The sequence below is a fragment of the Trematomus bernacchii genome, unplaced genomic scaffold, assembly GCF_902827165.1.
Source record: "Trematomus bernacchii unplaced genomic scaffold, fTreBer1.1, whole genome shotgun sequence".
NCBI lineage: Eukaryota > Metazoa > Chordata > Actinopteri > Perciformes > Nototheniidae > Trematomus > Trematomus bernacchii.
This window is the reverse complement of record NW_022987625.1, coordinates 1,121,949-1,145,475: the sequence shown is the minus strand read 5'-3', so window position 1 is coordinate 1,145,475 and position 23,527 is coordinate 1,121,949. Positions and strand designations below refer to the sequence as shown.

General features: G+C 43.0%; 1 protein-coding gene across 1 annotated transcript in view; it reads right to left on the bottom strand.

Moving 5' to 3' along the window:
- Positions 1–7,019: 7,019 nt before the first annotated feature.
- The window catches only part of LOC117484398 (zinc finger CCCH domain-containing protein 18-like), a 40,292-nt gene continuing 23,784 nt past the window's right edge, over positions 7,020–23,527 (bottom strand). Inside the window, 8 exon segments of the mRNA XM_034132858.1 lie at positions 7,020–7,990; positions 7,992–8,081; positions 8,686–8,782; positions 12,215–12,314; positions 12,686–12,900; positions 13,368–13,573; positions 13,689–13,697; positions 15,464–15,574. Of these exon segments, the coding sequence (XP_033988749.1) occupies positions 7,864–7,990; positions 7,992–8,081; positions 8,686–8,782; positions 12,215–12,314; positions 12,686–12,900; positions 13,368–13,573; positions 13,689–13,697; positions 15,464–15,574 (955 nt within the window). The 3' untranslated portion in view covers positions 7,020–7,863.

The following is a 23,527-nucleotide window of genomic DNA, read 5'->3' as shown; positions in this document are numbered from 1 at the left end:
CATGAGGAAATGGAAACGTTATTCAGTATGATCTACTTCCCCTTTCCTTAGTGAAAGTATCCTGCAGCGGGCAGGCGTGAGTCTACTCACACCATCATCTGTCATTAGTGTCACACACACACACACACACACACACACACACACACACACACAGTTGGGTGCAGAGGCTGACGGCACACAGGAAATATGCTGTCAAACACAGAGTGCCCTGTTGACCTTTCCCACCTGAGCTAATAACCATAGAGCAGCTGATCGCTCTAACTTCAGCCCATCCAATCTTCCAGGCTGGTGTGTGTACAGATCTCCTTTTATCACACACCATTTATTGTGACTGTTTATAACTTCATTACATTGTTTATGTATGTGCATGTGTTGGTTTATATCATATTTCGCATACATTCATTTAACTAAGACTAATATCATTGTTATTTGATCGTTTCTTTAGCCATCTAGTTACCTGTTTATTTCAGGAAACAGTTTTATTTTAGAACAAAACAGCATGTATTTATTTGCTGACATTTGCTGTTCGACGCATATAAATGTATTCATTTATTTATTCAGGACTCTCAGAAAAAAAAGGAATATACATTGTATTCATTTAGATATTATAACACTAAAAGCTCAAATTGATAAAAACATTTATTTTGGTGGTTTGTTTTAGAACATTTAATGGTTTCTTACATTCAAAACAATTGAACCCTTATCATTAAATGAAGATGTTTCATTTGACATTTATCCATGTATTAATTAATTCTTTCAGGACACAAGAAACACTTCACTTAGTCATTTGCATGAACGCACCCACACACACACTGTGTCAGAGTGTGTGTGCTGATGCAGTAATACGATGCTTGAGAATTTCCAGCAGAGTTTGTGTGAGCGGCCATTAGAGCTGCCTTTGGGGGAGATAAGGTGACAGCTATTCTTAGCCCTCCTTTGTGGTTTTTCTCTTTGTGTAAATCTTGCTGATATGAGGAGACTCCAGCCTTACAGGATTACAACACTAACACTCTGAATACATCTGATGATTACATCACATCACTCCTAATGACATCACATCCTATGGTCTTAGAAATCATCAAGTTGAATATGACATCAGGGGCAATTCCATGTATAGATGTGGCTTTAGCATACAGTGAATGGCCACTTTATTTGACTTTTTACATTTATCTGGGGAGGGATGCTGTGGCTCAGTGAGTTAGTGCGCAGATCTTTGCATCGGGGAGCACTGGTTCAATCCCCACTGCAGTCAGCATGACGCTGTGGCAACAGCAATAAAGTAATTGTAATTAGCTGCACATTTACCAGCCGTGATAAACACATGAATGCATAAGTAATCATAATATTATAGTACTTTGATTTTTGGTGATTTTAGTAAATGTTATGCCTATAAGTATGATTTTAAAAGCAAGACTTTTACTTGTAATAGAATATTTCTACAAATGAGTAGTGCTACTTTTACTTCTATTAAATCAAGTACCACTTGTCACGATCTGTCTGTGTTTTATTTTGTATTGTCAAGATCTGTCTTTGTTTTCCTGCTTTACTTTGAAAGGTGTTGACTCCCTGTCTCATGTCTGCCTTTGCTTCCTGTCTGTGTGTTCCATCCTGTCTGATCGTCTGATTGTGTTCACCTGTTGTTTCACCTCCCCTCTCTAGCTGTGTCTTGTCTTGTGATTACCCTTGTGTATTTAGTCTTGCTTGCCCTTGGGTGTTTCTCAAAGTCCAGGACGCTTCCTTGGTAGCACATGTCCTTCCGAGTCAGGTACTTCAGAGGCTAGGCAAGAATCCTTCCTAGCATTCGGAGAACGCAGAATGGAACAGGCTAGCAGGTGTGCGTCATATGCAAGGCCCCGCCTTATTGAGCGCGACTTGTTTGAAGACTCATAACGGCCCGTCCACACGGCGGCGTGCGTTGACACTTTGCCGAACTGCATTGTGGGAGCGTCGCTTCGCTTTGCTCGCGTTGCTCGCTTCAAAGGTTGAGCAATGTTCAACTTTTGAAGCTTCGACGGAAGCGTCAGCCAATCAAATCATATGCCAGGACAAGCTCTAGCCAATCAAACCGCGTGCTTGTGTGTCCGGGGCGGGAGATTCATGTGATTGGTTGTTGGTCGAGTTTCAGACACGCCCACCGGCAAGCTTCAATGCACACCGCCGTGTGGACGCTGCGTAACTGATTTGCGAAGATGTAGCCTACTTGAGTAACTGTATTTTGTAAAATGATCATCTCTCCAGGACAGAACATAAAACCTTCTCCTTCTGTTTGCAGCCTTGAAAAAGTCCTGGAGGATAAGCAGCCATAAGTAAATCATAAAATCACCATCACCAATCAATAATAACATTTGAATTCATATCATACTTGATGTCTGCAAACCTTTTTTACACATATTGGTGCACGTTGTAGCATAAACCACAAATATCAACAAAAGAGGCAAAGTCAAAACAAGGTTAATTTAAATTATTTATTTAGGTGCAAAACGCTCTAAGGTCTCATTCAAACCTAATAGTCCGCTTCTCTGGTGCGCAACAGACGACAGTTTGTTACATTGTTTCATTTTTCAGAAGGTTCGGTTTGAGCTCACACGGGCAAAACTCAAACGGACTATAAACTTTAAACACAAGTCATGTGCACATTTACTACGCCACTGAACATACTTACATTTAAATGTGTACTGCCTGGATTCAGCCATTTTCCGCCAAAGATTATAGATATTGGTCCATGCGCAAAGAATTGTGGGTAATTTAAGACCACCGAGGATACACATGAGCAGCCTCGAAATTTCCTGCAACGAAGGATTCAGTCCTCGGTAGAATTCCAAGGATCCTGGACATTGGAACAGTCCTACGGCTCCTCCAGAGCCACTATTTCAAGGATGCTACGTCATCCAGTCCCGCCGAAGGACTGTTCCAATGTCCAGGATCCTTGGAATTCTACCGAGGCCGGCGTCCTTCGTTGCGGGAAATTTCGAGGCTGCACATGTGTATCCTCCGCGGTCTTAAAATCCCCACAATGCTTTGCGCACGGACCAATTTCCAAAATCTTTGGCGGAAATCACGCTCCATTTAAGGCGGGGCCTCGCATATGACGCACACCTTAGCCTGTTCCACAATTCTTCGTTTTTCGGAAGGATTCTTGCCTCGCTTCTGAAGGACCTGACTCGGAAGACTTGTCCTACCAAGGAAGCGTCCTCGACATTGAGAAACACCCCAAGTGTCCCTTGTCAGTTCGTCGTCGTTTTATGGTGGTTTGGTTCTTGTTCCTGGTGTTCTGGATTTCTGGATTTCCCTGTTCTACTCTCCTATGGCCCCTGTTTGTTTTGTGTGTTACTTTCCTATGTGTTCCCCCTTGCCTGCTCCTGTATATTTTTGCATTGAAACAGCTTTTTATTTAATTAAAAGCTTGCCTTTATTTACATGCCCTTACCTGCCTCCTTGTTTATACTGCTTGTGGGTCCGCAATCTTGACAAACCATGACACCACAGCTGTTACCTCATAATTAAACCATTTCAATGATCTAATATTGGCTGGTTAAGTTTAGGCACAATCACGGCTTGATAAAGATTAAGGGAACATTGTGTTAAAATAATAACTGATTGTAGTCATGGTTAAAAAAAAAAAAAGCATTGACTGTCGGCAGAAAACAGGAAGCAAGCAGAAAAGTGAGAGCGCTCAGATGTCCAACCACCTCAACTTCCTGCTGTGCACTTTGTGGCTCTATAATATCGTGACATGTCATGATATTATATTACAAATAACATCACCCTTTGCCCGCTGAACGTTTGATGTCATTTTCACATTTATTAATATCATATTGGGGCATTTGCTGAAGCGACTGTCTGGCCCTCCTTTGCCCTGTCTCCTGTCTGGAGGACCTTTGCTTAGCAGGATATGTTTCGTTTGTGTTTGTTTGTGATTAGAATGATAGAAAAACTACTGGTTCCTTTTTATGAAACTTGGGCCAATGGGCCAAGGATAAGCCCATTACCCGTGAAGCAAATCTGAATCCCAAGGTGGATACACACTTTTCACCTGCCAAAGGTCTGCACTTAGCCTCTAGCTTAGCCTGATGTCAAACCAAATAATGAAAACTAAGAAAAGCAAACCTAAAACCAAAACAGAATTGTACATAGGCCCTATGGGATATTTTAAACGAAAGAGAGGGAATGTCCTCTTATCAGCCTGGGTGTGTTAGGGGCATTCACAGTTGAATTTCCACCGGTCAGTCCCCTTGGAATGTATCGATCTGTGTGAAGCCTCTGCAGACATGAACACCAGAGTGTGTGTATGCAGAGCAGGGACTTCTGGGAAAGTGCTGGCAGCAAAGAGCACGCTCGTGAACTGTCAACGGGGGGGCGGGGGGGAGCCTGCCTGCGGGGAAACTGTGGACCTCTGTCGCCTGTCAGCGCAACTGAAATGATGAGGTTTAAAAAAAGCGGGCCGGGCCGGCCGTCTGTGATTCTCCAGAACACACAGATGGCCAGTCCGCCCCTGAGTTCCCTCTTTTTTAAATGATTCACTGCCGCAGTGAATCATTTAAAAAAGAGGGAACAGTATCAGGGGCGGAGATGAGATGGGAAAACCACCATGATAGAGATTATGGTGAGGGAGAAAGTTGAGGGGCACATAAATATTAATTTACATAATCTTTGGTTGAACTGATGATAACTGTGCCATCGACTGGGTGAGCTGAAAGTATTTCCAGACATTTGGATCATGTTTCTTGAATTTAAGTGTTCTATAACTGTTAAATCCTTCCACTGGAAAAAAAAAACTAGGGATGTTTATTCAATCATGTCCCAATTATGGAAAACTAAGCAAATTTCTGGCTCAGATAAAGGTCACAGGGTCCGAAAAAGATTTCCTACATGCAATACAGCAGCATTCAGAAAATAGCTCTTACATATTAATTTGTTCCTCCTCTCCAGATGACAGACTGACCATTCACCGTCCTATAAAGCCCTCTCTATATGGAGAGTCCTAGTGGGACATTCCTAGCTATAACTCACTTTAAGTACTGTAAATGGCACATTTAAAGATAATTATTCACACCAAAACCCAGCGGCCCATTTTAAGAAGCCATCACTTTAGTGTCTTGATTATAAACTTGTTTTCCTCATTCTCATTAAGTATGTTTGAATTTAAATTGATTATGGAGACAACTTGGGGGTGCTTGGGTAAGAAACTCGTTTTTATTCAGGAGGCTAAAACAGGCAACGTGTTTCCTCTGGTGTTTAATTATTGATTCACACTTAACAGCTTTCTTAAGAAACACATCACTATATACACGTTTCCCATACTGTTCACTTCATAAAGAGAAGAGGAAAGATAAGAAGCTGCTTAAGAGATGACTAAATCACTCCGCAGTTTCAGAAACACACTTGTTTGTCTGTAGTTTAAATGTATACCAGAAACACACTTGTTTGTCTGTAGTTTAAATGTATACCAAAGATACTTCTGCTCGGCGGGAAGACTCCACAATGCTTTCGTGAGAGAAAGAATGTGCAAGACTGGTTTAACCGGTTCCAGCTGCAACTCTCACGCATTAAACGTTAACATTAGAGACGCATGCAATCAGAAGTGCACGCCATGAAGGGTTAACAAAAGCCCCACCAGCTCTCGCTCTTTTTGCGGTTGTTTTGTGTCTTTGTAGTTGTGTTAATTGATCCTTTCATTACATTTTTAACCTGTGGTTTTAAAGTAAATTCTGGTGGCACTAAAAAGTAATTTGTGTTCATCCTTTGGGCCATGAATATCTGTGTTGAGATATTTCAGGCCAGACCAAACTGATGGACCATGGCTATAAAGAAACATTTTAAAATGGCAACAAAAAAAACAGAGCAGTTATTCTGCAAGGAACAATTTATTCTATAAAAAGAAACATGTTCTGACTTTGTCAATGTATTGAGTTCTTATTAGTAAAATACTATCATGGTGAAATATTTTTATACATTTTGATCTTAATACTTTTTTTAGTCACTCCAAACTTTTAGTCTGAACAGTTTCTAGTGTTGGACTTTACAACCACCACGGCCCCTGGTAGAGGCCCACACACACACACTCAAACACACACACACACACACACCACTGTTTTGCAATAACAATAATAAATAGCAATATGAACATTCGAAAATGTGTTACAAATGTTACTTGTAAATTGAAATAACTTTTTTATTTTAAATGTTATCTGCATGCCCTTTCTAGTAGTGTTTTATTTTTGCTGTAACAATGTACATTTCCCCTCTGTGACGAATAAAGGTATTCTGATTCTGTTGCTAACGGTTACAGTGCATCCAACAAAAAGGTGTATGTTAACTAAAATGTATATCTTTGTCAGGTTACAAAGGTTTTAAACTGTTTTACACTAATTGACTTTTAAAAGGCATTGAAATTGTGCAGTTTTTCTGTTGGCATTTTGATCTGGGTATCAATTCCAAAATGTGCAGCCAGGCTAGCATGAAGCTAAATGCTAACATGCTACAGTTTAGCAGGTGTAATGCTCACCATCTCAGTTTAGTGTGTAGGCATGATAACATTTGACAATGTGTACTTATCCCCAGCTACAGCTGAGGAGGTTGTCATTCCTTTTTGCAACTTCGTCTTGACCTGGCCCCACATGGACATTTCTAGTGTTACTATCAATATAGTTCATTCTGAGGGAACCATGAATGTCTTCATTCATGAACCAAATGGCTGTTTGAACACCGTCATTGTGAAGCTCGTGGTGGCACAGGACAGGAAGTGACCACAGTCAGAGGGATTCTTCCTCCAGGGACTAAACTCTGTACTGCATGTCATTACAGTCCATCAGGTAGACATTGAGACACTTCACAGGGTCGGTGAAATGTTGATCTGCTGGTGGAATAAGTAGAAGTTTGTACTGTAGATCAGTTCTAGAGACATTATTCTTAGGGTATTCTGTATATTCCACATCCTTTATGCTGAACAACGCATGCATTAAGTGCATCTTCATTTAAACACCCACTCCTTGGTGCAAAGAAAAACACAGGCAACTGACCTCTTTATCAAAATAGTTTATTTAGAAGTCTTTTGTCACAAAAGCAAGACACATTTTGTCTCTAAATGTCTCTGATCCAACTCTCACTCCAACTAAAAATGTGACACAAATAAAACAGTTTATTACTTAAGAGCTAATAAGAAAACAAAATGCTGTAGATTTTTTAAAAGAAAGAAAAACAATACTTCACAACACTGTTGCCTCTAATCATACGCTTGAAAGAATTTGATGACTTGCTATTATTTTACAAGATGCGACAGTGAACACTGCCCTAAAACACAGAGCACACAAGTCATTGGTTAAACATGGGCCTGTGATCGCTCACAGGGGCCAAATACAGATGTTCAAGAATTTGCAGATTTATACAAAGAAGTGTTGTCGTGCCATGTAGAGCCGAGCCAACGATCACACACTCCACACAGAAAGTGAAGAAGTGCTGTGATGGAACACTATAGGCAGAGACAGACCAAAGCTGATTCAATGTTTAGAATTCCTTTTGTTTTTTTAATCACACCAGAACAGCCAAGATGCCTCCTTTTGACTGAAGGGGCAAAGGGAGCAGCAGATGATCGAGCCCCCCCCCCCCCCACCCTGCTGTTTCTCTACTGTCAAGTCTACACCAAGTGTGGGGGGGGGGGGGGGAGAAAACTCTCTAGAATGGAGCAGAGCCAAACCTCTCTGAGGCAGAAAAGCACAAAATGATTTTCCAGTCGGCCACTTCATTTTCACAAAATAGTAACTTTTTACACGTCTTTTGAAGGCAGGGGCACCACGCTCGGCCCCATGGCCCTCATGGCTGCCCACCACGGGGCCGCACAGGCAGCAGGGAGGAGCGGGGGTGCGTCTATTTGGTGGGGATCTTTGCCCGTTTCCGGGCGATGGCGTCCTCCACAGCCTTCAGCTGTTTCAGCAGCTCCTCTCGACGGGACAGTGTGTTGCTGGGTTTACCGGAGCCCGAGCCCGAGCCGGCAACCGGGGGGGGGGCCGGGGGCCGCTGGCTTCCCTGGAGGCGCCGCTGGGCCCTTTCCAGAAGACTTGGGGGGCGGGGACAGAGGACGTTTTCTATGGGAAAGAAGCTGGAGTTAGGGTTGAACTTAAAAAAATTATTTAAAACCTGACCTGAAAAACAAATCAATAAAAAAAACACTCTTTAATGTAGACATTTTAAAACTGAGCTTTTTCTTTGTACTTCTCATTACATTTAAATTATTTGAAATTACAGCCTACCTTACTTCTTAAAGAGTTTGTAGGATTAGCAAAATACCAAAAAGTAGTGTTTGCAATTCCTAACAACCCATCTGACTGACGTATACAAGATGATGCTAATGTTACAAACCATCATCGGACACAAATTCATTCATAAATGCGTCTATCCTTCCTCCTTCAGATCTGACTGGAATCTCTTTTCAGGAACACTTTGATACTGGGGAATTGATGCCGTAGCCAGATGATATTATTATTCTTTTGCAGAGTAATATTTCTGTAAAATGTTGTCCTTTTTGTATGTGTGCTCGGAAACTCTGCGTTTGTGTTTGGCCTCAGTGAACATGCTCACTGCAGAGAGTAGACTTAAGAATTTCACTCTTCCAGACGGATCTCTTTTTTTTAACTCAATTTGACATCTGTTATTGTGTGATCGAGTCCTACAGAAATGACTTGCACCAACCTGTCTCCCTGGGGGGGCATGGGTCGGGGTCCTTGGCCTCTGGGCCGATCCATCCTGGGGGAGAGTGGGGGTCGGCCCGGAATCCTCTTATCCCGACCTGAAAAACAGCAGGTTCACAGTCACTACGGCTGAACACGCTGAATGGTTTAGGGCAGGGGTATTCAACTCAAATTCAACGAGGTCCAGTTAGAGAAAATGTCCCCATGCAAAGGTCGGGAACATCAAAATGTCTAAGTTGCTTTATGAACTAGTGTGATATATTGAAGTAGCCTGCAGCTGTATCAACGTCTGCATGTAATCAACAACTGACTGCCAATCAAATAAAGAAAGTACAATTCATAAACAACAATATTTATTGTCAACTAACATTGAACTATACAGATATACAGTAAATACTGTGGATGTGTGTAATGTTCCTCTCCGGCTGCATTTAAAAATAAAATAGAGAAAATAAATAAAACTATGTGCATCTTAAAAAGTGCTTAATTTTAGATAAATCAAATAAAGTGTAGCAGCAGCTTGAGTTTCCCTTTTTCTTTGTTAACCGTTTCACATCATGACTTAACAGTTTCAGACGATTATAGAACATATCAGTCACATCATAACAATTGAACAGTTTTAAAGTTTCTCTTTCTGTCCCTCTTATATTGCAGTCTCTCACTCACTTCTTTGGTTCAGTGCGAGAATTGAGCTTGAGCTTGTCCTGCCAGGAGTTTAGATCTGGGCTGAAATGGTGTCAGGGCCATTACACACATGCAGGTGCTCATTGGTTAGCCTGGAACCATATTTAGTGTTAATAATGTTCATTGTGGAGAAAGCTGCCTCGCAGCTGTTTGTGGAGCCAAACATGGTGAAGATGTATTGGGTTACTTTCCTCCGCCTGTTCACTCTCCTCTCCTCTCACTCTACCGCTCTCTCGTCTCTTCTTCTGTGTTTCTCTCACTCTACCGCTCTCGTTAACCTACGCTCTCTCTTCGTCTCTTCTCTGTGTTCTCTCCTCTACCCGTATCGCTCCTGTCTTCGTTTCTCCTCTACCGGCTCTCTCGTCTCTCTCTTCTGTGTTTCTCTCCCTGTACCGCTCTCTCGTCTCTTCTTCTGTGTTTCTCTCCCTGTACCGCTCTCTCGTCTCTTCTTCTGTGTTTCTCTCACTCTACCGCTCTCTCGTCTCTTCTTCTGTGTTTCTCTCCCTCTATCGCTCTCGTCTCTTCTTCTGTGTTTCTCTCCCTGTACCGCTCTCTCGTCTCTCTCTCTCTGTGTTCTCTCCCGTACCGCTCTCTCGTCTCTTCTTCTGTGTTTCTCTCACTGTACTACCGCTCTCTCGTCTCTTCTTCTGTGTTTCTCTCCCTGTACCGCTCTCTCGTCTCTTCTTCTGTGTGTTTCTCTCCCTGTACCGCTCTCTCGTCTCTTCTTCTGTGTTTCTCTCACTCTACCGCTCTCTCGTCTCTTCTTCTGTGTTTCTCTCCCTCTATCGCTCTCGTCTCTTCTTCTGTGTTTCTCTCCCTGTACCGCTCTCTCGTCTCTTCTTCTGTGTTTCTCTCCCTGTACCGCTCTCTCGTCTCTTCTTCTGTGTTTCTCTCACTGTACCGCTCTCTCGTCTCTTCTTCTGTGTTTCTCTCCCTGTACCGCTCTCTCGTCTCTTCTTCTGTGTTTCTCTCCCTGTACCGCTCTCTCGTCTCTTCTTCTGTGTTTCTCTCCCTGTACCGCTCTCTCGTCTCTTCTTCTGTGTTTCTCTCCCTGTACCGCTCTCTCGTCTCTTCTTCTGTGTTTCTCTCCCTGTACCGCTCTCTCGTCTCTTCTTCTGTGTTTCTCTCCCTGTACCGCTCACTCGTCTCTTCTTCTGTGTTTCTCTCCCTGTACCGCTCTCTCGTCTCTTCTTCTGTGTTTCTCTCACTCTACCGCTCTCTCGTCTCTTCTTCTGTGTTTCTCTCACTGTACCGCTCTCTCGTCTCTTCTTCTGTGTTTCTCTCCCTCTACCGCTCTCTCGTCTCTTCTTCTGTGTTTCTCTCCCTGTACCGCTCTCTCGTCTCTTCTTCTGTGTTTCTCTCCCTGTACCGCTCTCTCGTCTCTTCTTCTGTGTTTCTCTCCCTGTACCGCTCTCTCGTCTCTTCTTCTGTGTTTCTCTCCCTGTACCGCTCTCTCGTCTCTTCTTCTGTGTTTCTCTCACTCTACCGCTCTCTCGTCTCTTCTTCTGTGTTTCTCTCCCTCTATCGCTCTCTCGTCTCTTCTTCTGTGTTTCTCTCCCTGTACCGCTCTCTCGTCTCTTCTTCTGTGTTTCTCTCCCTGTACCGCTCTCTCGTCTCTTCTTCTGTGTTTCTCTCACTGTACCGCTCTCTCGTCTCTTCTTCTGTGTTTTCTCTCCCTGTACCGCTCTCTCGTCTCTTCTTCTGTGTTTCTCTCCCTGTACCGCTCTCTCGTCTCTTCTTCTGTGTTTCTCTCACTGTACCGCTCTCTCGTCTCTTCTTCTGTGTTTCTCTCCCTCTACCGCTCTCTCGTCTCTTCTTCTGTGTTTCTCTCCCTGTACCGCTTCTCTGTCTCTTCTTCTGTGTTTCTCTCCCTGTACCGCTCTCTCGTCTCTTCTTCTGTGTTTCTCTCACTGTACCGCTCTCTCGTCTCTTCTTCTGTGTTTCTCTCCCTGTACCGCTCTCTCGTCTCTTCTTCTGTGTTTCTATCCCTTTTCCGCTCTCTCGTCTCTTCTTCTGTGTTTCTCTCCCTTTTCCGCTCTCTCGTCTCTTCTTCTGTGTTTCTCTCACTCTTCCGCTCTCTCGTCTCTTCTTCTGTGTTTCTCTCCCTCTATCGCTCTCTCGTCTCTTCTTCTGTGTTTCTCTCACTCTTCCGCTCTCTCGTCTCTTCTTCTGTGTTTCTCTCCCTCTACCGCTCTCTCGTCTCTTCTTCTGTGTTTCTCTCCCTCTACCGCTCTCTCGTCTCTTCTTCTGTGTTTCTCTCCCTCTATCGCTCTCTCGTCTCTTCTTCTGTGTTTCTCTCACTCTTCCGCTCTCTCGTCTCTTCTTCTGTGTTTCTCTCCCTCTACCGCTCTCTCGTCTCTTCTTCTGTGTTTCTCTCCCTGTACCGCTCACTCGTCTCTTCTTCTGTGTTTCTCTCCCTCTATCGCTCACTCGTCTCTTTCGCCCCCTGTCGGCGGCGGTTAAAATAGAATCGCCCCGTCAAAATTGAAATCCCCTATTAATGTATTGATTATAGGTCCGGCTCCGTATAGGTCGGCGTCTGGGTCCGGACCGCCTGTTACTGAACTATGGTTTTTAGAGGATGGTTAAAAAAAAAACGGTCTCACAGCTGTAAAATATTATCTATTTTTATAAAAAGGTCTTAACTTCTACATTGGGCAAGGATAAAAAAAATATCAATATTTTATTAATAAGATAACTAAATGATTAAGCAACCGTTAAACCATGCCAAGTTCTGTCAAGTTTTAATAGCACAGTCATAGTCCATGTTTTGCTCTCCTGATACGAAGGTCAGTGCACTAACCCACTGAGCCACAGCCTCACATGAAGACGTGTCTGGTTCTCACCTCTGTCTGGAGACATGGCCATCCTCTTACTGGGGGGGGAGCCGGGCCGCTCTTTGTCTGCAGGCAGGTACCTCTTCCTGTTGCCCTTATCTCCCTGCTGCTGCAAAACCAACACACATGAGTCAAACAATGCAAATAAAGATACAATACATGCAGACAATTATAAATTCAACTTCGAAGTAATTTACAGGTAGCTTTTACAAAAAGCTTTCAGAGAAAACATGTCTGTACTTATGATTATCAGTCGTGGTCGGAGGGACATATTTTATTGATTCAAAAGGCATTAAAAAGGTAATAAAACATAACTACCATCACCTCTCAATGTCACAAATAATACAATATCTTGCATGTTCCATCTTTTTAAAAACCAAAGTGTCACACAGACGCCTTTTTCACTGGCAGCAGTGACTTCCTGGAGGGGACTGAGAAAGAAACAGACCCTTTAAAAAGAGAAAGTGAAGCGATAGAAACCTTGTTGAGGAGGGTGAGTTTGATGTCTTTGTGGGAACCTGAACCTCCATAGCTTCCTGGGGGGCCCATGGAGCCAGGTGGGGGATGTACATGGTGGCCCCCCCTGCTGCCAGGTCCTGACCTGGGCCCGGGGTGGCCCCCTCTTAGTGTGGCATTAGACGGGTCCATCTTCCTGCGGTCCTCTCTGAAGGGTTCCTCTTTTTTTGATGGTCTCTCTGTGATGAGGAAAGAAAAAGATGAGACCCGATGAACCATCAAATGCTAATCATCAGTTTTATACCTCCCATTTACAGAAACATTGAAAATATTTAAAAAAAGAAAGAAATTGTATACGTGCCATTTTTTACTTTTCCCCCCCAATTGTTTATATTTTGTTTTTGTACATTAAATACTTAAGTGTAAAGATGTGTGAAAGGATGGTGATATCCGTCTTAAAATCACAACTGTGGTACTTTTAATTTAATTATAGCATGCAAAACATACATTTTGAAGAATAAGTGTAAAATATGAACTGTAATGCCTCTGCAGCAGAGTTTGTAGAACGTGTTTTCATTCACCGACTGATTTCAGCTGCTTTCTCATTCCACACTTGTCCATTCTTTGAGTAGCGACCCATTCTAAAATGTATGACCCTTATGTTGTGCTTTTGTAGCAGCCTATCCCTCCGCCCTGCAGCACTCACCCCTGATCTTGTCTCTGCCTTGTGGAGGCCGGTCCCGCACCGGCACTCGCTCCTTGCGGGGGTGATTGGTGGTGGGGGAGCGGGAGCTGGCGGAGGACACGGGGCTGGCCAGGTCAGCATACATGTCGTCTGAGTCTGCGCTGCGCACCGAGCTGCTGCTGGACGAAGCCGAGGACACGGAGGACACGCTGCTCACACTCAGAGATCTGAGGGAGAGACACAACATCCAGACTGAACTGCTGCTTCTCAGGGTACACTGTGTACACTGCACAACATGCGCACATGTCTACACACACACACCCTGAATAACAAATATCATACCTGGATTTCCTGGAGGGTTTCCCAACAGAGACGGCACATGAAAGCAAGAGGGAAAAACACAATACATCCATATTACACCGTGTAATCACTAAAACCCATTATATTTACATTTCAAATACCTTTATATTTTCATATTTGGATTGAAGACTGACAGTGACTGCCTTCACAATAATGAAACCAGAAAAAAACTACAATTTAGTTGGAAGCAAAGCCTAAAAGCAGCCAATTATAGTGCAACTAAAACATTTTGCAAGAAATGTGGACTACGTGCCTGAAACCGTTATATTGCATTGCTCCCAATGCCAATATCATTAAGTAAATATTCATTGCAGTAGCTGTTTTGTTGAGGAGTGCACGACAGCATGAGACCATCACACACACACATATAATTGAGTATATTGTGTCTGAATGCACTGCCTCACATGATCCCATATGTAAAGAGAATAAAGACTGACTTGCTGCATAAATGCTTTGCAGTGAAAAGAAAAACCAAAGCAGAAGGGGATTCTGGATGTGAACATGTTTGTGGGTACAGTTCAACATGGGTTGTCTATTCTTCCCTTGGAACTGTGTGGGGGTGAGATTTGAAGTCTCACCAGTAGTATGTCAACTACTGTAACAATGTTTACCGTTGCTTGGCAACATCGTCAGCTGCTCCGGTTAGTCTCTCATCACCAATATGCCGCTTTCTGCTTTACTTCAGATATTTCTTGTTTCAGTTAACATCGAGTTCAATGCTGCAGTTGGTTGGAGTTCCTGTCTCTTGCTGGCTTAAAGATGGGGTATGTAATTTATTTCAGAAACACTTTTTGTTATATTCCATGGAATGCTCTTAACATCCCGATAGCAATGAATACATTAAATGCTTTGACAATGAATACATAAAAAAATGTCATCTGTGGAAGCGGTAGCGCTGTAAAAAGCACGACCAATCATTTGAGCCGGCCCGGCTAAAGTAACTGGATGGCCTACCTGCCTGTCAGCCTTCCATCTGTGCACAAACTTATCTCGTGCCCTCATTGGTCATGTGCGCGTTCGTGTGTGTTGGAGGAGGGGCTCTGTAAGGAAGTGGCAGATTTTTTCCGGTTGTGTATTTTCAAATTCTAGCGCACTCGAGCCGGTTTCTCCATAATTACCTACCCCACCTTTAAAGAGTCAAATGTGTAAGTACATTATACTCCATAGATTCATAATTGTCTTAGTATGTGTGCCATTTGGCATTATTAACGAATATCAATCAAAGCTGTTCTGCAAATAAAATGCTTTACAGGTCAAATACCATCTCACCGTTGTATTCCACCACCAACCAGTCAAGTTGATGCTAAAGTTGAAACTGCCATTAGTAGCCTATGTATTCTTATGATGTGGCCAAAAGGTGTTTTGTGAGGTCACAGTCACCTTGCCATTTACACCCCTCCAAATTCTAATTAGTTTATCCATGTCCAAGTTGGAATTTGTGCCAAATTTGAAGAAATCCTTCCAATTTGTTCATGTGGTTTAAGGATTATGAGTATGGGACAAATGTGAGGTCACAGTGACCCTGACCTTTGATCACCAAAATCAGTTCATTCTCAAGGCATTTCTGAGATTTCCCATTCATAAGAATGGGATGGAAAAACTCCCATTTGGCCGACAGACAAACCGCTGCGGTGGAAGGATCAGAATAAATGCACACATAGACGCAATAAATGGTCATCAACATCTCTCTATAAAAAGGAGGGGTTTTTTCTCGCAAACTGCTGTTTTGATGACATAACGGTGTTAACGGCGAGTACCTGGATTTTCTGGATCCGGAGCGTGAGCGAGATAGGGAGTTGGAGGATGATCTGGATCTGGAGCTAGAACCAGAATAACTTCTTCCACTAACACTTCCACTCACAGTTCGCCTGGAAGAGACAGACACTGAAGTGAGAACCCGGCAAGTAGTTCTTATAAAATCAAAACCAGGGTCTACTACCCATCTCTTTGTTCAGATATGATTACACATATCAGAAGGTTTTGATACCAAATGTCTTTACAAATAAAAGGAAATAACTCAATCAGCCACACTCAGGTCCCTGCTACTCTCGGTCAGAAACATCTGAAACACTAAGGTCATTCCCAAAAAGGAATATTAGTCCCAAACCACTGTGGTCATATAGAAGAGCGTGGATGTTTTTAACAGAGGTTGTTTGCTGTCAGTGAAGTTATTAGTGTTCCAAGTTAACATTCATTTGTAGAACTTGTGAGAAAATAAACGGACAACTTTTATCCTCTATCATTTAATAATAACATGGCTAAACCACTGGAAAACCTATGGAAAGTAAATTTCAACAATGTGTGTTTCCATTTCAACATTCTGACACTGTCCAGCGGTTACAGTGTTAGTGTAAAGGTAAAACAGCACACAACAGGCACATCGGTTGTTGCTAGTGTTTAAACACAGAAAATTGTGATTTATGTTAGTATATCAAGCATCCATGACTTTCATCCAGTCCGTAGATATAACCTTAGTATATCCATATTTCATATCATTTTAGGCAGGAGAATAACCATTTAGATTCCCAATATCTGATCAGTTTATCCAAATAATGCCTATTTGTTTCAGAGATGTGACGGACCCGCTGCTGGGTGCCATAACATATAACCGGCCATCTTGCTTGAGTATACTTTAGGGTTAACAGTCCGCTAGTAAAATATGACTCCATTTAGTGGGAAGTACTTTGTAGTACATGCACATTGAGTAGGTAGACTGGGGGTGTTTCTCAATCGCGAGTAAAGCTGCTTCAGAGCCACTATTTCAAGCATACTACGTCATCGAGTGCCGCCGAAGTACTGTTCCAATCTCCAGCATACTTGGAAATCTACCGAGCCCGGCGTACTCCGTTTGGAGAAATATCGAGGCTGCACATGAGTAGACTCCGCGGTCTTCAAATCCCCACAATGCTTTGCGCACGGACCAATTTCCCCAAATCTGTGGCGGAAGATGTAAGGCGGGGCCTCTCATATGACGCACACCTGCACACTTGCTAGCCTGTTCCACTCTTTGTTTTCTGAATGCCAGGAAGTATTCTTGACTCGCTTCTGAAGCAAGACGCTCGGAAGACATGTGCTACCAAGCAAGCGTACTCGAGATTGAGAAACACCCAGAGTATCATACTGGGAACCACTCAAAAGACAGGAAGACACTTCAAATATCTTCATAATGATACTCCATCCCACTTCTCAGGCCAGTAACAGGTATTCAATATATAAATATATATATATTAGGGCTGTCAAGTTAACGCGTTAATAACGCACATTTTTTTTAACGCCACTAATTATTTTAACGCGATTAACGTATGTGTTGTCCTCGGCCGCCCCGTAGTTTCAGAGCGCATCGAGTTTAAAATACCATCTACAAGCTGATGCTGACAGCCCCGCTCCTGCTGCCCGCTTGTGGCAGACCACACTTCCACGCTCACCGGCAGGCCCGGACTGGCCATCGGGAGGACCGGGAGGGTGTGTGTATGTGTGGCGCGAGCGAAGCACACCTTACGTGTTGTTGTTGTTAGCATCTGGTGCTAGCTAGCTGCGCTAACGGATATAAGGAGCTGTTTCAATGAAAACAGAGGAGTGACATTTTGCCGACAACTGCGCTGAGCACTTGACTTTATGCAGGTAGCCAGACAGTGGGACATTGCACGAAAAGTCAGCACACTCAGCACGGATAGTGCGCACAACATGATTGCAGCGTCCAGGCAGCTCCCGTTCGAGCATATGCCTCGAGCTGCACATAGCTCCAACGATCCATCACACACACACACACACACACACACACACACACACAACACACACAACACACACACACACACACACACACACACACACACACACACACCACACACACACACAACACACACACACACACACACACAACACAAACACACACACACACACACACACACACACACACACACACACACACACACACACACACACACACACACACACACACACACACCACACACACACACACACACACACACACACACACACAACACCACACACACACACACAACACACACAAACACACACACACACACACACACACACACACACACACACACACACACACACAGTATTGTATGAGAGAGGTTCCAGGTTGAATTGAAGCGAATATTTGTAATGTTCAGAGGTTGTTGTGTTTAATATTCATAAGAATATTTGTCATTGTTCAAAAGATAAAAAACAAACATATAAGTCCACTCATGTTGATAAGAGTATTAAAAACTTGAAAAATATCCCTCTAAGGTACATTTAGAACAGATAAAAAATGTGCGATTAATTTGCGATTAACTATGGACAATCATGCGATTAATCGCGATTAAATATTTTAATCGACTGACAGCCCTAATATAGATATAATATACATGTCAATCAGAAGGACGTGGTTTATAAACAGAATAACCAATAGGTGTTGGAACTGGTTTGTCAGGGCAGTTTCCGTGGTGAGACAGAAAACAGCCGCACACATCCTTACTGTTCTTTCCTGCCCTTTAACTGCTCTTCCTCTTTGTCTGTGGTTTCTCGCTGTCACCCATATGTATGCGTTTGTACTTATCCTTTCCCCGGGCTATCCACCCACTCCCACACACATACCAATCTCTTTGGTCTTCCCCCAAAATGCACAACAGGGATACACCTGTAGTATCCTTTTATACCATACACAAACACAGAATCAACTATGCAAATCTGAACGGGTTGGGAAATCCAGTTCTGCTTATTGCAAATGTATCTTAACAAAGCAATCCACTGACTACATACTTCCTTACAAATGTCATCTGGGAAACAAACATGTAGGAAGGTCAACCTTCTCCCACTCCCAAACACTACCCCTGAACCGCATAGCAAAGCATCATAACAGTTTTCACTCTGATCACAAAACTTTTTTTTAAAGACATTCTAACAAGGTTTTTAATCGGACGGGACAAAGACACAATAAATCTCTCAGACCATTTTCTTATCAAGCTGCCTCTTAAAGTAAAAAGTAAGTGGCTAGATAAACGATTGTGTGCTCTTATGTAAAAGGTTTTGCAATATCAAACAAATCATAAAACTTTTGGTCATATAGAGATGATGACAATGCTGTGATGCTCACAATCAGAGCAGCGAGCCACCTTCAAGAGCCTTTCTAAGCCAACCTACTACAGACAGCTATGGCGCACATAGCGCTCCAGGAGAAAATCCTCCAACACTGAAGATGTTTATTCTAGTCGAGTTACTTACAACTCGACAGAGTCGGCTGCCAACAAAAAAGGGTTGTTTTTCTATTAACTGGTTTGCCATAAGAATTAAGAATGCCTCAAACAGTTTTGTCTAAAACAGATCACCATGGATGGGACAGTAGCATTTTTATTTCCAGGAGAGACAGAATTTGAGTCTGCACTAGGGCTGTCACTGCAATGCCTTAACACTCGGGAATAATCTGGAAACTTGAACACATAAAAAAATAAATAAACACAAATGAATCACAATACCATGTTCCGACCCCAACTTCCTGCGCAAATGTTTACCAGGAATTGCATGGCAATGAAAAAGAAAAGAAAAGAAAAGAAAAGTGGTACTAGCTACATGTACTGCACTGACTGGAGACCACTGGGCATCAGCCAGAACCATCACTGCCGTGGCGTATCCGAACACTTGATCTATGACAAATGTTCTGCACCCCTTCGCTTTGCACAGGAGACAGCAGACAGGGTCAGCCCTGCAGGAGCAGATAGAGTTTGCAGAAAACGCCACCAAGAATACTATCCAGTGTTTCCCCTACCATTGTCTTGGCGGGGCGCTGCGCCCTGCCAACGGAGCCCCGCCTGAAATTCAAGGTGTTTTTTTTTTTTGTTAATTTTTTTTTAATTAAAAAAATATATATATATATATATATATATATATATATATATATAGCACCAAATTGCAACTGAAGTAATCTATCTACGGTCACTTTTCACATTGAACATGTGCTCTTTTATTAAATAAACGCCTATGTTATTTATCCAATGTATGTGCATGTTTCAGTGTCCACTGCTTTGCGTTATCACATTCTCCCTCCGCTCTGTTTCTGAAGGGCGGGGCTCCGCTCCCCCCCCCCCCACACACACACACACACACGAATGCACACACTCACAATCAGAGACAAGAGCGGAGGAAAGGAGGAGAACAACAAAGTGTAAAAAAAGTCAAACAAATCTGCATTATTGCCCCGAGCTTTGCTGTCTGCTTGTTTGTGTCCCCCCCCCCAGTTTCAAATTCGTTTATTATTATTTTTTAACCTCAAGCCGTTATCGTCACGGAGGAGAAGGACACACACAGCCTGCCCAGGTGGACGCGCGCGAACGCGACAACGAACGTAGCGTGCGCATTCTAAAAATAGCTCACAGATGGTGAGCAGGTACCGCGGTTTTGAACTACAGTATTGAATTTGACAGAAAACAACAATGAAACACCAGCAGAAGAATAGTCTAATGAGTCGGGTGAAAAAAAAAGACAGGAGATGTGAGTTGGTTTATTCAGTAAATTAGCTCAGGATAATTGGATGTTCTTGCACCTGTTGATGTGAGGCTAATGCAGGATTTGCTAGCTTGATGCTACCGGCATTTAGCGGCAGTGACTCAACAAATTGCCTCTTAAAATGTATGGTCAGCAATGTATGACAAGCAGACTGCTTGTTTAATGTTAGACTCACACCAATAGCTCAATATGATCATAACACGATTGCTTTCATATCAGAGATCAGATGAGGTGGAGCTGCCTCCAGCAATAGAGGATGAGGCAGAGAGAAGCAGAACAGGGTTGCAGCAGGTATGTTATATGCTGTAGTCAGGTGATTTAAATGTATCAATGAAAGGAAGAAGTGTAGGCTACATGATAAGAAGGGAATACAGAAGTAATACAGTACAGTATAACACTGTACTTTATTACTTTTTAATGTACAACTACTTTGTTACTGTACGATAATAACAATAATCCACAGCTCCTCTCTGCTCCAAAAAAAATAAAAAAATAAAATTCCGGGCACCCCCGTGTTGTACCCGAGCAGCCAAGGCAGTAAACCTAGGGGAAACACTGCTATCATACAAGTGCATGTGTAGCGCACAATATACAGCGGGGAATCACAGAATGTTACGAAATTCATGCCAATAATTAAGAAATCTAAAAAACAAAGCAGTGATACACAATAAATATAGTAAAGTAAAGATAATAAAGTGAAAAAGTTCTTACCAGTTAGTCATGCATTTCTTTATTACAACACCACAAATACTAGTTTATTAAACAAAACTAAAATCATAATTAATACATTTTTGTGATTAACGTGATTGAATTTTCTATCTATAGATAGATAGAATTGGAGGGCCCAGGAGGTGAACTGGGACCTCTCCAAGTAGCAATCCACACTCCATATTTAGGTCTGTTCAGGGACTTGAACCAGCGACCCTACGGCTCCCAGTCCAAGCCCCTACTGACGGGCCGTTTCTCAATCGCGAGTGCGCTTGCTTGGTAGCACATGTCTTCCGAGTCACTTCCTTCAGAAGCTAGGCAAGAATCCTTCCTGGCATTCGGAAAACGAAGAGTGGAACAGGCTAGCAAGTGTGCAGGTGTGCGTCATATGAGAGGCCCCGCCTTACATTTTCCACCACAGATTTGGGGAAATTGGTCCGTGCGCAAAGCATTGTGGGGACTTTAAGGACGCAAAGTCTACCCATGTGCAGCCTCGAAATTTCCCCCAAACCAAGGACGCGGCCTCGGTGGAATTCCAAGTATGCTGGACATTGGAACGGTCCTGCTGCGCCACTTGATGACGTAGCATCCTTGAAATATTGGCTTGGAAGCCAATATCCTCGCGATTGAGAAACGGCCACTGAGTCTTTCCCAGGAGAGCGACGCACACACACCCAACCATACACACATGACGTAATTCATCAGACCAGGCCACCTTCTTCCATTGCTCCGCGGTCCAGTTCTGATGCTCTCGTGCCCATTGTAGGTTATTTGGGCGGTGGACAGGGGTCAGCATGGGCCCCCTGACCGGTCTGCAGCTACACAGCCCCATACACACGTACTGCGATGCACTGTGTGTTCGGTAGGGATGGGTATCGTTAAGGTTTTAACGGTACTACTACTTTTATCGATACCGCTTATCGGTCCGGTCTTTTAACGGTACTCTTATCGGTTCTTTTGGAGAGAAAAATGAGGTAAACTAACTATATGTTGTATGTCAGGGACTACGGATGGAAATTAGCTCAAAGCTAAAATCCGGCATATTTACACTTGAAGCATTATTTGTCTAAAGTGTTCATTAATGTGCATTGTCCCTATTCAAATAAACAATTAAATGAAAATTAACAAATTGTGAACAAAACTAACATTGCTTTTTATTTAAATGAAATACATAATATTTCACATCAACAGAAACAACAACGTTTTAACAAATCATATTAAATAATCTGATGACAGAACTGTGAACAGAATGGCTGAAACTTTAACAAACTAAATAACTCAGTTCCCTCTAATCATTAACCCATGTTTGAATCATTGAGTTAGCTCCGTGTGTTGCTGCTAGCATACATAATATACCTGACGTGGAAACGTTACTCGTGATGGGGCTACAGAGCTACTAGAGAGACAGTCGAACCCGGTGCATTTCTCCGTCTGAACGTGGTGCACTTTTGCTAAATGTTTAGACAAATTGCTCGTGTTACCGCCCTTACATGCTAAACTCTTATTGCACTTTAGGCAACGAGCGAGACGGGTAAAGTTTAACCACACCTCGGAGGCGTTCTCTCCGCCATCTCCTCCGTGTGTGTGTGTTGCTGCATGTAGCAGCTGCGTGTGTGTAAACTGCCCCGCCCCCTCGCACACAGGCGGGGGAGAGAGATCTCTCGCCTGGATTGGAGAGATCGAAAATACAAAAAATGACGCATTTTGCAGTCTTTTTGCGTATTAGAAACGGAGTTGGCGACACTAAAACTGCAATATAATGTTTGTGTAGCAATAATACACATGACATATTTTTTAGATGTCTCCAGTACCGATAAAAAGACCGATAACGTCGGAGCTTAACGGTACCACGGTCTTTAATAATACAACCCCGGGGCCCGTTTAATACCGGGGCTCGGTACCCATCCCTAGTGTTCGGACAGCTTTCTAACAGAACCAGCATTAACTGTTTCAGCAATTTGAGCTACAGTAGCTCTTCTGTTGGGTCGGACCACACGGGCCAGCCTTCGCTCTCCACGCCCATCAAGGAGCCTTGGTCGCACATGACCCTGATTCACCGGTTTTCCTTCCTTGGACCACTTTCGGTAGGTACTGACCACTGCAGACCGGGAACACTCCACAAGAGCTGCAGTTTTGGAGATGCTCTGACCCAGTTGTATAGTCATCACAATTTAGCCCTTGTCAAAGTCCCTCACAACGCTTTCACATTTTTCCTGCTTCCAACACATGAGCTTTGAAGACAAAGTGTTCACTCGCTGTCTCACATATCCCACCCACTGACAGGTGCCATTGTAACCAGATAATCAATGTTATTCACCTCACCTGTCAGTGGTCATAATGTTATGGCTGATCGGTGTATATGTTGGTCGGAATAACCCTAAGACCAATGTTACGCTAGTAGTTAAGATACATATATAGATAACAATAGTTAAAGGATAGGTCTTAGGACAACGCTCCATTTTACATGTGTCAAACTTTAAACTGTAAGACATGCTTAATAAAAAGTTGATAAGCTTTCAAGAAATCATAAAAAATAAATAGGAAGTGGCTGTACCTTAACTAACGTTGTCCAATCTGGACCAAACTGGTCATGCCGGTGGACATTC